Genomic DNA, 12,283 nt, shown 5'->3' with positions numbered 1-12,283 from the left:
TGTGAATAAAGCATTAATGACAGTGTGTAAGGATTTCTTCTTTCTGATGGCCAAATTTCTTGTAGCAAGAAAACCTTATACATGGAAATGAAGTTTAAAAAAAAAAATTCAAGAGTAGAGAGATGGCTCAGTGGATAAAATATTTGTCGCCCAAACCTGAGGACCTGAGTTGGGAGCTAGGCACGGGGACATGCACCTTTTTTTTTTTTCCTAAAACACCAACATCAGACTTTGTGAGCTTTACCTTGACAAACTTTGGACTTGGGGAACCTGTGGTCTCATGTGCTCAGTTCTCCCTTGGTCTTTGGAGGCAGGGTCTCGTGCAGCAGAGGAGGCTGGCCTGGAAGTAACTCCTGACCCTCCTGCTTCCATCTGGGATGTGAGGGGGCACCACTGTGCCCCATTTATGAGGTGCTGGGGATGAAGCCCGGGCCTTGAGCATGCTAGGCAAGGGACATGCACCTTTAACTCTGGCACTAAAGGACAGATGCCAGTGGATCACCAGGGTTCATTGGCCAGTCAGTCTAACCAAAACATCAGATTCCAGGTTCAGTGAGGGAACCCCATCCCAAAACACATAGTGGAGAGCAATAAAGGAAGATATCTGATATCAGCCTCTGGCATCCACACATCCACACATGGCACAGTCCAGCCACACATATGTATACTCAGGTGCAGGAGCACACACACATTAAAAAAAAAAATCTGCATCAACAAGATGGCCAGCAGGTATTTGCTGTCAAGCCTGACCAAAAAAAGAAAATGAGAACTGTAGAGATGGCTCAGTGGCTAAGAGCACATACTACTCTTGTGAAGGACCCAAGTTCAGGTCCCAGTACCCAGATGGAACACAGTTCATACCTCCTGTAACTCCAGAAAATCTGACAGCCTCTTCTGGACTCCCCCCTACACACACACACACACACACACACACACACACACACACACACACAATTTAAAAACAAAATCTTAAAAGAAAAAATAAAATGATCAGAGAGGGCCTTTGTGTAAACCAGTATTTCCAATCTGGGAAGCTAAGTGAGGTCATACCTGAATGGTACTTGGATGGGAGATTTCTGACCTCCACAGTTATTAACATTGGCTATCATTGCCAACCTTGGTGCGTGGCATATGTCCTGCCCCTTACCCTCATTGTGACTGGAGAATGCTCACTTGACATTTGTACTACCAATTGGGGAACCCCACACTCACTCAGGGCTTTCTAGGGTCTGTGCAGATGTTAGCCTAGTATAGACACACACACACACACACACACACACACACACACACACACACACACACACGGCAACAGCTCACAAATAAAGACACTTTGTGGCACTCGCTGTCACACCCTGCATTTCAGACCAAGATCTGAGTTCCAAGATGTGCAGTTCCCTGCTGCTCCAAGGCAAAGATGAGACAAGCCAGAAACTGAGGCTGTGGCAACTTTTTTAATAGCAAATCCTGCCATCAGCATCTTTCCTGTGTAAAATACAGAACGAAGGACATTATGGCCCTATTTGCATATTTTTCTCCTCCTGGAAGGAAAAGCATTTTCTGAGAAGGCAGTGAGATCTGTGCCTTTAGAACCGGGCACTTGGTAAGGATCAGGGGTAGCAGTGATCCTCCCCACAGCAGCACTGAGTCAGGAGACACCTCCCCCGCCCCCTCCCATGGGCAGCCAACTCCCTTAGTCACAGATGGATGGCCTGTTGACATTGTAACTGGGGTGAAAGTTAAAGCGGTCATAGTGGGTGATGTAATTGTCAGGGCCTGTCACCACGCTCTTCTCCAAGCCGACATTAAAAGTATTATTCAGGAACATTCCAGTAGCTGAACATTCTCTGGAAAACTTATTTGAAGATGGATAAAATACAGTCTAGAAGTGAAAAGAAACAAGAGAATTAGTGGTGAGTGACAATACTCAAGCAGCTAGACTGGTATTTTGGAAGAAGAGTAATTTATTCGAAAATACAGCCTCTGTTCCTAGGAAGCACAGAAACCTGAGTGGGCAAGATGGCCTCTTCTGCTCCAGCCATCCCAATTTGTGCTTAATATGTCTACTATAAGTAGCAATGCCTTGTTTGCATACCGCATGGACAGCAAGAGAAGTTACAGGATCGCCTGTGTGCAACACCTCCACACCTAGGTGTGACAACAAGCATTAACCTGGGCTCAGGCCAGAGGGACACCCCTTCCCACACACACACACCAAGCTCTACTCTGCCAGCTGTGCCACACTGGGCAAGTCACAGGGCCTCTGTAAGTTTCAACTTTTTCTTCTATGAGTAAAGTCACATTGCAATACTCAAATAAAATACTTAAAATTAACTTAGGAAGAGAAAAAGTTAGGGGATGTGGTGGCCCATACCTTTAATCTCAGCATTCAAGAGGCAGATCTCTGTGAGTTCAAGGCCAGCCAGCCTGGTCTATATAAAGAGTTTTAGGACAGTCATGACTATATAGAAAAACTGTGTCTCAAAGTGAGAGAGAGAGAGAGAGAGAGAGAGAGAGAGAGAGAGAGAGAGAGAGAGAGAGAGAGAGAGAGAATATATATATATATATATATATATTCTGGGCCTCACTCCTGGAGTTCCAGTCCCATGAAGGACAATGGACAATTCCGAGGCCTTGCCCCTTGGCTGGGGGTACTGGGTAACAGTGGTCAAAGCAAATTGCTCCAGTCAGGAGCCATGATGGAAGAGAGGGCTGACTGGATCTCGGGATCCCTCTCAAGGGTGTACCTCCAATGTCCTGAAAACTCCCATAAAGTCCCACATCCCAGGAGCACACACTAGTAACCCTGCCTTTAACACACAGACCTTTGGGGTCACTCCTCTGAGCCATAGCAGTGGGTTTCTGTCCTGGCTGTGAGCCGAAACCCTCTGTAAAGTGCTTTAAAGAGTCCAGAGCATGCACCACCGGCCCAGTGTAGGGGAAGGGGCTGCTCTTCGGAGGCCTGAAGCACTCAGCGCTTGCTGAGAGTGTAGTGAGGCCACTGTGAGAAGAGGAACCGGAGTGAGAATCAGCCTAGCTAGACAGAATCATTAGACGATAGGGAGATGTCTGACATGTGCAAACTAACCTCCACCATGCAAAGAGAAATGATTTCAGAACATTTTTCTTCTTCCTTTCTTCCTGCCTTCCTTTCTTTTTCTCTCTTTCTTTTTTCTTTTCTTTTTTTCTTTCTTTCTTTTTTTTTTTTGTTTTTTGAGACAGTGTTTCTTTGTGTAGCCCTGGCTGTCCTAAAACTTGTAGCAGGAATCTTAAAAGTTCTTATTAATAGGCCGGGCGGTGGTGGCGCACGCCTTTAATCCCAGCACTCGGGAGGCAGAGCCAGGCGGATCTCTGTGAGTTCGAGGCCAGCCTGGGCTACCAAGTGAGTTCCAGGAAAGGCGCAAAGCTACACAGAGAAACCCTGTCTCGAAAAAACCAAAAAAAAAAAAAAAAAGTTCTTATTAATAAAATCAAACCTGAAGCTGGGCAGTAGTGGCTCACGCCTTTAATCCCAGCACTTGGGATGCAGAGCCAGGTGGATCTTTGTGAGTTCGAGGCCAGCCTGGTCTACAGAGCGAGATCCAGGAAAGGCACAAAGCTACACAGAGAAGCCCTGTCTCGAAAAACCAAAAAATCAAACCTGAGGCCAGTTATTGGGGTGAATGCTGGAAGATCAGAGAAGCAGAACAAGCCACGGCTACCTCACCTTGCCAGTTCCTCAGCTGATCCTGTTTCCTGAGACTGGAAGCTTCTGAGTCCTCATCCAAATGGATCTCAGCTGAACTGCTACTAGAAGCCTAAAAGCTTACCCAGCCAAATGCTTCTAGCTCCTGGTCTTCATGCCTTATATACCTTTCTGCTATCTGCCATCACTCCCTGGGATTAAAGGCTCACTTCTTGGGATTAAAGGCATGTGTCACCTCACCACGCCTGGCTGTTTCCAATGTTGCCTTGAACTCACAGGATTTCTACCTCTGGAATGCTAGGATTAAAGGTGTGAGTGCCACCATTTTCTAGCCTTTGTATCTAGTGGCTGTTCTGTCTCTGACCCCAGATAAGTTTATTAGGGTGCACAATATTTTGGGGAACACAATACCACCACAGAAACTAGCTCTGTAGACCAGGCTAGCCTCAAACTCACAGAGATCCACCTGCCTCTGTCTCCCAAGTGCTGGGATTAAAGGCGTGTACCACCACCGCCCAGCTCAGAGCATTTTTCAAAAGGCAAGTTTGAGATCTCCAGGAAAACTGAACATAAAGTGTTCAGATCCCATCCCAATGTACACAGCTCCCCCATTGTTAGCACATTGCATTGCAGGTGTACCTGCATCAGAGCCAATACTGCTGCTTGGCTGTTCCCTAGCAGCACCAAGCACTCAGGGCCCCCCTCTTGGCCCTTCATGTTCAGTACCTTTTGACAAGTGTACAATGACACATGTCCATCACTGCCGTATCGTAGAGAATAATACTGAGAGCTGCTCACAGCGTGCAGTGTACTCAGTCAGGAAGCTGAGCAGCCAGCCCCAGAGAACAGGACTGTAAGAATCAGGGAACAGCCACCTCCAGACTTGCCCGATACCCTTGCCTTGTGGTCCATTGCCTGCTAATCTGAGTGTAAAACGCCATTGTTGACCAGAGTAGCATTTTCTTAGTGGCCTTTTAGTAAAGCTAAAGCAGAAACTGGGGGTGTAGCTCAGCTGATAGAACACTATGTCTAACATAAGCAAAGCCCCAGGCCTTCATAAAACAGGGTGTGGTAGAGCACATCTTTTTTTTTTTTTTTTTTTTTTGGTTTTTCGAGACAGGGTTTCTCTGTGTAGTTTTGGTGCCTGTCCTGGATCTCACTCAGTAGACCAGGCTGGCCTCGAACTCACAGAGATCCACCTGCCTCTGCCTTCCAAGTGCTGGGATTAAAGGCATGCGCTACCACCGCCCGGCTAGTAGAGCACATCTTTAACCCAGCACTTGGGAGAGGGAGGCAAGAAGTTTAGGAGTTCAAAGCTATCTTCAGCTACATGGTGAGTTCAAAACTATCTGGGGCTAATTTGAGACCCTGTCTCAAAGGAAAAGATAATGGCACTTATTGCCAACCTTGATGACTTGAATTGGATCCCTACTCACGAGGAGACAGAAGAACCAACTCCTACAAGTTGTCCTTCGACCTACGTACATGTGCCATGGTGCATCACACACAAAAACGAGTAGAATGAAATTTAAGAGTGCAGAAGCGGCCAGGCATGGTTGTGCACACCTTGAATCCCAGCACTCGGGAGGTAGAGCCAGGCGGATCTCTGTGAGTTCAAGGCCAGCCTGGGCTACAGAGCAAGTTCCAGCACAGCCAGGGCTACACAGTAAAACCCTATTTCAAAAAAACCAAAACAACAACAACGAAACCAACTGCTTGGGAAAATGACCTCCAACATCCTCATTCCAAGTGGGAGCCCTGGTGATCTGGGGATGCTCACTGACTCCTTTAGTGCTTTCCCTGGATCTAAGTGACTTCAGTCACAGTGGCATCATCTTGCAAACTCAGCTCTGACCAGTCCTGCACCCGAATGCAAAAAGCACACCTCACAGCACAAAACAAATCTCAGAGAACACTTGGTTTCATTGACTTGCCTCTGGGTGCCCATGTGAAGAAGTACACGCCTGTCTGAGGGTGGGAGTGACTGTAGAGCAGGAGAAGGACAATGCAGACGCAAGTTTACTTGGACTTCTCTCTTTCTACAATTTTGCTTCTAAATGTACTCTATGGTCTCTCTGCCCTGCCCTGTTCTAACATGATTTGAGGTGCCCCGAATTTCTAACGGGGTCCCAACCTCACAATTCTGTTCTTCTTCTAGATGGCACCTCATCCTGGCATGTCTGGCTTGCACGTACCGGCATCTCATGCACTGTGGGTGCTCTGCTCCCATAGGTTTGGTTACTGGTCCTGTACATGGAGACAAGCTCTTTGGTCCTGGAGAAAAAGAGACACTCTGTTTCTCACTCATACTCATTCTAAGCCAGCAAGTCATAACCTGGAAGAATCTTTGATTGATGGAGTTTTTTATTTTATTTTATTTTATTTTTTTGTGATATCCCCAGAGGCAATATCAATACCAATAGGGTGCCCACTCTCTCCCAGCAGGCCTGATCCCCCCCCCCTCCCCCGCCCCAGCCATGGCCCCTGACCCTTCCAAAATAAACCCCACAGAGCACCCAGCCAGCAAATGCTGGAGGTAGAGGCTTCGGTGGAACCTTGGTACAGACTGCCACTGCCAGGTGTATAGCTACCTGGGGAACAGCATCTCAGCTTCCAGACCCTGTCACCCAGCAGTCCCTCCGCTTCTGAGCCCCAACCCTTACAGAGGCCAAGCTTCAGTCAGGTGGAGAGGAGGAAGGCAATCCGGTTTGTGGAGCTGTGGTCTGTGACACAGAGGCCACCAACTGGACACCACTCTACTTCTCAGTCTGAGGCCTCAGCAAGCTGTCCTCTTGCTTGTGGGAAGGGGTTGGTAGTGTGCCTGCACACTTCACAGAAGTCAAGAAAGCTTCCATCACTCGCAAGGGCACCAGGCTGCCCTGTGAGGTGTACAACTTTCAGAGGAGCCTCAAAAGCGAAGAGACACCCCCCCACACACACACACACACACAAACACACAACCTCATGGCCACACACATTCACTCTTACGGTTGCTCAGACAGCAGGTCCATGACTCTCCTAGTAATGGTGACACAAGAAACAAGGTCCACTTCTGGCTTCTTTTGACCTCAGCGGCCAGGCACTTGGGAGTTCACACGCATGGCCAAAGCTAGGGCCACCTGCGGCCCCCTACTGCCTGGAGGAGGTAACCTCAGTCCTCACCTGTAGCCACGAAACCACCCCGGGTTGTTGAACCTGACTGGGAGCTGCTCGCTCACGCGGTAGTAGTCGCTCGTCTTCTCTGGGGCGGGCTTAGCCTTGGGCTCCACGGGCTCCGTGCACTCTTGGGGGTTTTCTTCAGACATTTGACCTCCACAGGAAAGTAGCCCCCGACTAGTAGTCAAAGCTGCGGCAGCGTCGGCAGCGTCCTGTTGCTAGGCAACAATGTCACCAGACCGGGAGGAGGGGCGGTCCTTTGTAGGCTGCTTGCCCCTGGAGCTATAAACAAATCTAGAATCTTCCAGAGGGCGAATAACAAAGGGGACAGTGAGGAGTTCTAAGCTAGGCTGTTGCGCGAAAGAATCCCAAGCTTCATGGTGCAGCCCCTCTGGGAGTTCCGCTGGCCTTTTTCTGGGACTGTTGAACATCCTGGTATCATCTCAAAATGCAATAGGAAGCATATCCTGGGCAAATGAAACCTTAGGACCTGGGACTTAACCAGCAAATATGCAGGAATTAGGTGCTTCCAAACTCTACCTGAGCAAGCACTTACTGGTCTGTGGTTTACTGTACTTGCCAGGACTTCTCCTTGGCCTCCGTCATCCTATGCTCCCCACAACTCAGCCTAAATTTAGACGTGAAATGTTGCTAAATTTAGGAAATTCTCCCAGGCCAAACACTATTGAAATATAAAAAATGATCTTGTGAGCGGTGCACGTATTTATGGCACAGTAGTAGTGCATTCCGGGAGGCAGATCTCTGAGTTCAAGGCCAGGCTGATCTACATAGAGAGTTCTAAGCCAGCCAAGGGTACATAGTGAGTCCCTGTCTCGAATAATAATAATAATAATAATAATAATAATAATAATAATAATACTTTTGAAACAAACGATAAAAGCCACTCGGGTCATAGTGTGGTGGTGCACACTAATAATCCCAGCACTGCAGACAGAGGCAAGCAGATCTCTGTGTCAGGCCAGTCAGGGAGACTTTGGTTCATTGTTATTGTCATTCTTTAAAGTAATTTGGGGCTGGAGAGATGGCTCAGCAGTTAGGGGCATTTGCTCTTGCAGGAGACCTGGTTCAACTCCCAGCACCTACAAGGTGACTCACAAACATCCTTGACTTTAGTTCCTGGGGATCAGACACCATCTTAGGATCTCCACGGGCAACAGGCACTCACAGGGTGCGTATACATACATGTAGGCAAAGTACTCACACACAGAATAAATAAATCTGAAGCAAATTTTAAAGAAAAAAAATGCAATTAAAAACCAAACAATAAGCTAGGCGGTGGTGGCGCAAGCCTTTAATCTCAGCACTCGAGAGGCAGAGGCAAGCGGATCTCTGCGAGTTCAAGGCCAGCCTGGTCTACAGAGCTCCAGGACAGCCAAGGCTTCACAGAGAAACACTGTCTCGGAAAAACAATAAAAACCATTTTGAACTAGAAGGTCGCCTCCTCCTGACCGGTTCTGAGAGGACGCAGTAATTTTACCAGGAGGAACGAGCAGCAGATAAGTGTCCACTGGTCCTGGTTCAGTCCCACCTCCCAGCCCGGCACTGGTGGCCAGCATCTGCACAGACTTCTACAAGGACGCGCGTAGCGGGAGCCGGCGGCTGTCCTCCACGCCTGCAGGCGGCGCTGCGGCCCCGCGCGCTCCGCGGAGGAGGCGCTCTGTTCGGCAGGAAGAGTCTCTGCGGCAGCTCTGTCCACGCGCCAGCTATGGCGCCTTCTCCGGCCGTGCTGACCCGGCTGCTGTGTGCAGGTGAGCGCGGAGGATCTCCGAGACGGGAGGGACCCTGGGATCCGAGAGAGGAGGACAGGGACATGAACAGGGCGTGGCCCCACCGACTCTCTCCCCGCAGGTGTATGGCGCCGGCCAGATTTCCTGCAGAAAGCGGCCCCGGGCCTGGCCGAGCTAAATGGCAGAATGGTGACGGTAGCCCAAGTCCCCGTGGTCAGCGAGCCCCAGGACGGCGACGGTAAAGGCCAGCGGCTGGAGCTGGGCGGGGGTGCAGAATCGTGGAGGGGGTGTCATTGCGGGATCCCCGAAGCAACCCTGTGCTAATCTCTCTAAGTGGGGTGGGAGGGCGAATGGCCCCCTTGTGGCCTAGTAGCTCCCGAGACCAGTGAAGACTAGTTTTGGATCTGTCTACCTTGCTGGTCTCCTGGCGGGGCATTTGAGGGCGCCAGAAGTCAACGAGGCTCGTGTCTCTTTCTCTTGTATCTGTGGAGACTAAGGGAAGAGGGATGACCCACACAGAGTCTTCGGTGGATGGTGGTGGTCCACAGTGCCTCTCTTCCCTCCCTTTTCAGATCCCCAGAGCAGGATCCTAGATGTGCCACTGCAGCATTCAGACTTCTTCAATGTCAAGGAGCTGTTTTCCGTGAAGAGCCTCTTCGACGCCCGAGTACACCTGGGCCATAAAGCTGGTTGCCGCCATAGGTAGCTGGCACGGGCAGTGTGGGCAGAGCGGTGGGATCGGGTCCAGGTTGGAAGTGAGGACTGATGGGAGCGTTGACCGCAAGGCCAAGTGCAGTGCTCGTATTGATGCTGTTCCTAGACATGGTGAAAACTGAGGGTCATTACAGGCTGGGGACCCCTGAGTTTTGGCCACCCCAGTGGAGAGGTCTTGCTACATAGAAATGAAGAGAATAAGTGGAGGGATGGCTCAGTGGTTAAGAGCACTGGCTGATCTTGCAGAGGACCCCGGTTCGGTTCCCAGCTCCCACATGACAGCTCACAACCATCTGGAACCCCAGTGCCAGGGAATCTGACGCCCTCTTCTGACCTCCACAGGCATCAGGCATGCATGCAGGCAATCATACACATAAAGTAAAAAGAAATGAAGAGAATAGTACTAGACAGAGTGCCCTGCCTGAGGTCCTGTTTAATGTGTGGTTGGTCCTCAAACCATAGGGGAAAGGTGAGACGGGTTGAGCCACACACCCGATGCTCGCTGCTCAACTCCATAACACTGTCCTCATCTCTCACTCACTAGTCAAGGTGTAGTGGGGAGCAGTTGAGTGTAAATAGTGCCTCCTAGCCTGTAGTGCCCTCATAGATGATCCTGAATTGCTGATGGGGGTCTGTGGAAGGAGAACAGTAGCTCTCTGAACATTGTCCCACTCACCTTGGGGTTTTTTTTCTGGCAGGTTTATGGAGCCATACATCTTTGGTAACCGCCTGGGCCAAGACATCATCGACTTGGAGCAGACAGCCTCGCATCTACAGCTGGCCTTGAACTTCACGGCCCATGTGGCCTACCGCAAGGGCATCATCCTGTTTATGAGCCGGAACCGGCAGTTCTCTCACTTGATTGAGAAGACAGCCCAGGACTGCGGGGAGTATGCCCACACCCGCTACTTCAAGGGTGGTTTGCTGACTAATGCACACCTCCTCTTTGGGCCCTCAGTCCGCCTGCCGGACCTCATCATTTTCCTGCACACGCTCAACAATGTCTTTGAACCCCATGTGGCTGTGAGGGATGCTGCCAAGATGAACATCCCCACAGTGGGCATTGTGGACACCAACTGCAACCCATGCCTCATCACATACCCTGTCCCTGGCAATGATGACTCACCTCAAGCTATCCATCTCTTCTGCAAGCTCTTCCGGACAACCATCAACCGAGCCAAGGAGAAGAGGAGGCAGATGGAGGCACTGCATCGGCTGCAGAGTTCCAAGGGGTCCGAGGGCAGTGGGACGTCTTCTGTACCTGATAAGAGCCATTCCCCATGACAGGAGCCCCTGCTCCCACAGTAGACAGCCAAGCCTATTCTGAGCAGGAAGTTCCTTATCCAGCCCTGGCCCATTCCCCATCTTTAGCACCAGAGTCCTATTATTTCCAAGATTTGGCCACCCCAGAGTCCTGAATTAAACCTTGTCTGCCTCTTTTCTGGGAACAAACGCAAGTAAAGTATATATCCACGTGGCCTCTGGCATCCATTAAGACTTGGGCATAGCCAGCCAAGTGGAAGGCACTGTTTCTTTTGTCAGGAAGGTCTTGTGTCCACCTTAGAAGTAGGTCTATATCAGGTGGGTTCCATTTGGTCTCTCTTTTCAGTTAAAATTAATACTTCATTCTCTGAAGGAAATTCTAAGACAATCCTGATGTCGCTTGGGGCCCCCAATAGTTGCCTCTAGATCTATGACCAGACTTGAAGGCTAAGCAGGCTCCTAGAGGGGAGAGAGAGAGTGTGGCCCATGAGGTGGTAGAAAGTATAGTCCCCAAGGAGGTGCGTTCCACTACTAAAGAACTTAATGGGTTTGCTAAACCATTCAAGCAGAAGTCTGGGGAGTATGTGTGGGGGTGGATTTTAAGGGCGTGGGATAGTGGTGGCAGGAACATAGAACTGAATCGGGCTGAGCTGATTGATATGGGCCCTCTGGAGAAGACCTAGGTTTATATGGAAACTTACACAGTTAAAGAAGGGGTCAAGTTTGCTTGAAAGGTCACTGTTGGGAACACAAAGGTCCTTGTGCCCACAGATCACTGGGGGAACCAGGAATCTTAATCACACAGGGTTATCTTCTCAAAGAAGGGAATGAATACCTGTTTCCCATGCAGAAGGAAGGCTGCGAGTGGATATTGTGATGATTGGCGACCTTCGCTCTCTGTAGAGCCAGACCTCACCCAAATCCCTCAGAACGTTTATCCCAGGCTCTCCCTCCCTAGACCTTTATTTTTAGCTTTTTTTTTTTTTCCTTCTGGTTTGGTTTGGTTTTTTCAAGACAGGGTTTCTCTGTGTAGCCTTGGCTGTCCTGGAACTCACTCTGTAGACCAGGCTTACCTCAAACTCAGAGATCCACCTGTCTCTGCCTCCCAGAGTGCTGGGGTTAAAGGCGTGCACCACCACTGCCCAGTTAGCTTTGTTTATCAGTCAATAGAACTCATCTTTAGGGGAGATGTCAGGTACCTTATAGCCTGGCAACCTCTGTGCTGTGTGGGTCAGAGACCACACCAGATCTAGGCCCTCAAGCTATAGAAGCCATCTTCACAGTCACGTGTACTTTTGAGTTTCGATGTAATTATGACTCCTTGTGCATTGGGGATTGTATTAACACCAGGAGGCCTTTTTCCAACATTGTACCATGTTTAAATATGCCTACAATAAACCACCTGCTGTCAGACTATCTAGAAGTTTAAGCCAGCAACAGCTAAGTTGGGCTGAGCTGAGTTTCCCTTCTTGCCTTTTAATGTTTGTTTCTCTGCAGGTCACGACACTTGCAGGGGCCCCCACAGTGTACTGAAAAGGAATTGGAGTTACCTGATATCCCTTGGTTTAGTGTTGATAAAGGGGTTTTCAGGTTCGGGGAGATTGCAATGCTAGAGTGGGTGTGCTGTGTAAAATCTAATCCTCCCCAATGGGAAGGCCCAGAAGACATGCCCTTCACTAATCCTACAAGACACAACGGTGAGAGGGGCACCCGCACATTT

The 12,283-nt window shown here is 49.5% G+C and overlaps 2 protein-coding genes across 2 annotated transcripts; one reads left to right on the top strand and one right to left on the bottom strand.

Moving 5' to 3' along the window:
* Positions 1-1,432: 1,432 nt before the first annotated feature.
* On the bottom strand, positions 1,433-7,091 carry Pierce1 (piercer of microtubule wall 1). The gene is made up of 3 exons (XM_006993101.4): positions 6,845-7,091; positions 5,878-5,956; positions 1,433-1,879 (listed from the first exon to the last, which is right to left on the bottom strand). Exons 1-3 carry the CDS (start codon positions 6,985-6,987, stop codon positions 1,691-1,693), a joined length of 411 nt encoding a protein of 136 aa, XP_006993163.2. The 5' UTR covers positions 6,988-7,091; the 3' UTR covers positions 1,433-1,690.
* A 1,367-nt stretch (positions 7,092-8,458) lies between these two features.
* Mrps2 (mitochondrial ribosomal protein S2) lies at positions 8,459-11,979 on the top strand. The gene is made up of 4 exons (XM_006993100.4): positions 8,459-8,607; positions 8,708-8,824; positions 9,159-9,288; positions 9,999-11,979. Exons 1-4 carry the CDS (start codon positions 8,565-8,567, stop codon positions 10,582-10,584), a joined length of 876 nt encoding a protein of 291 aa, XP_006993162.2. The 5' UTR covers positions 8,459-8,564; the 3' UTR covers positions 10,585-11,979.
* The last annotated feature ends 304 nt before the right edge of the window (positions 11,980-12,283 follow it).

This window comes from Peromyscus maniculatus, chromosome 4 (assembly GCF_049852395.1).
Source record: "Peromyscus maniculatus bairdii isolate BWxNUB_F1_BW_parent chromosome 4, HU_Pman_BW_mat_3.1, whole genome shotgun sequence".
NCBI lineage: Eukaryota > Metazoa > Chordata > Mammalia > Rodentia > Cricetidae > Peromyscus > Peromyscus maniculatus.
This window is presented reverse-complemented; position numbering and strand designations above follow the sequence as displayed.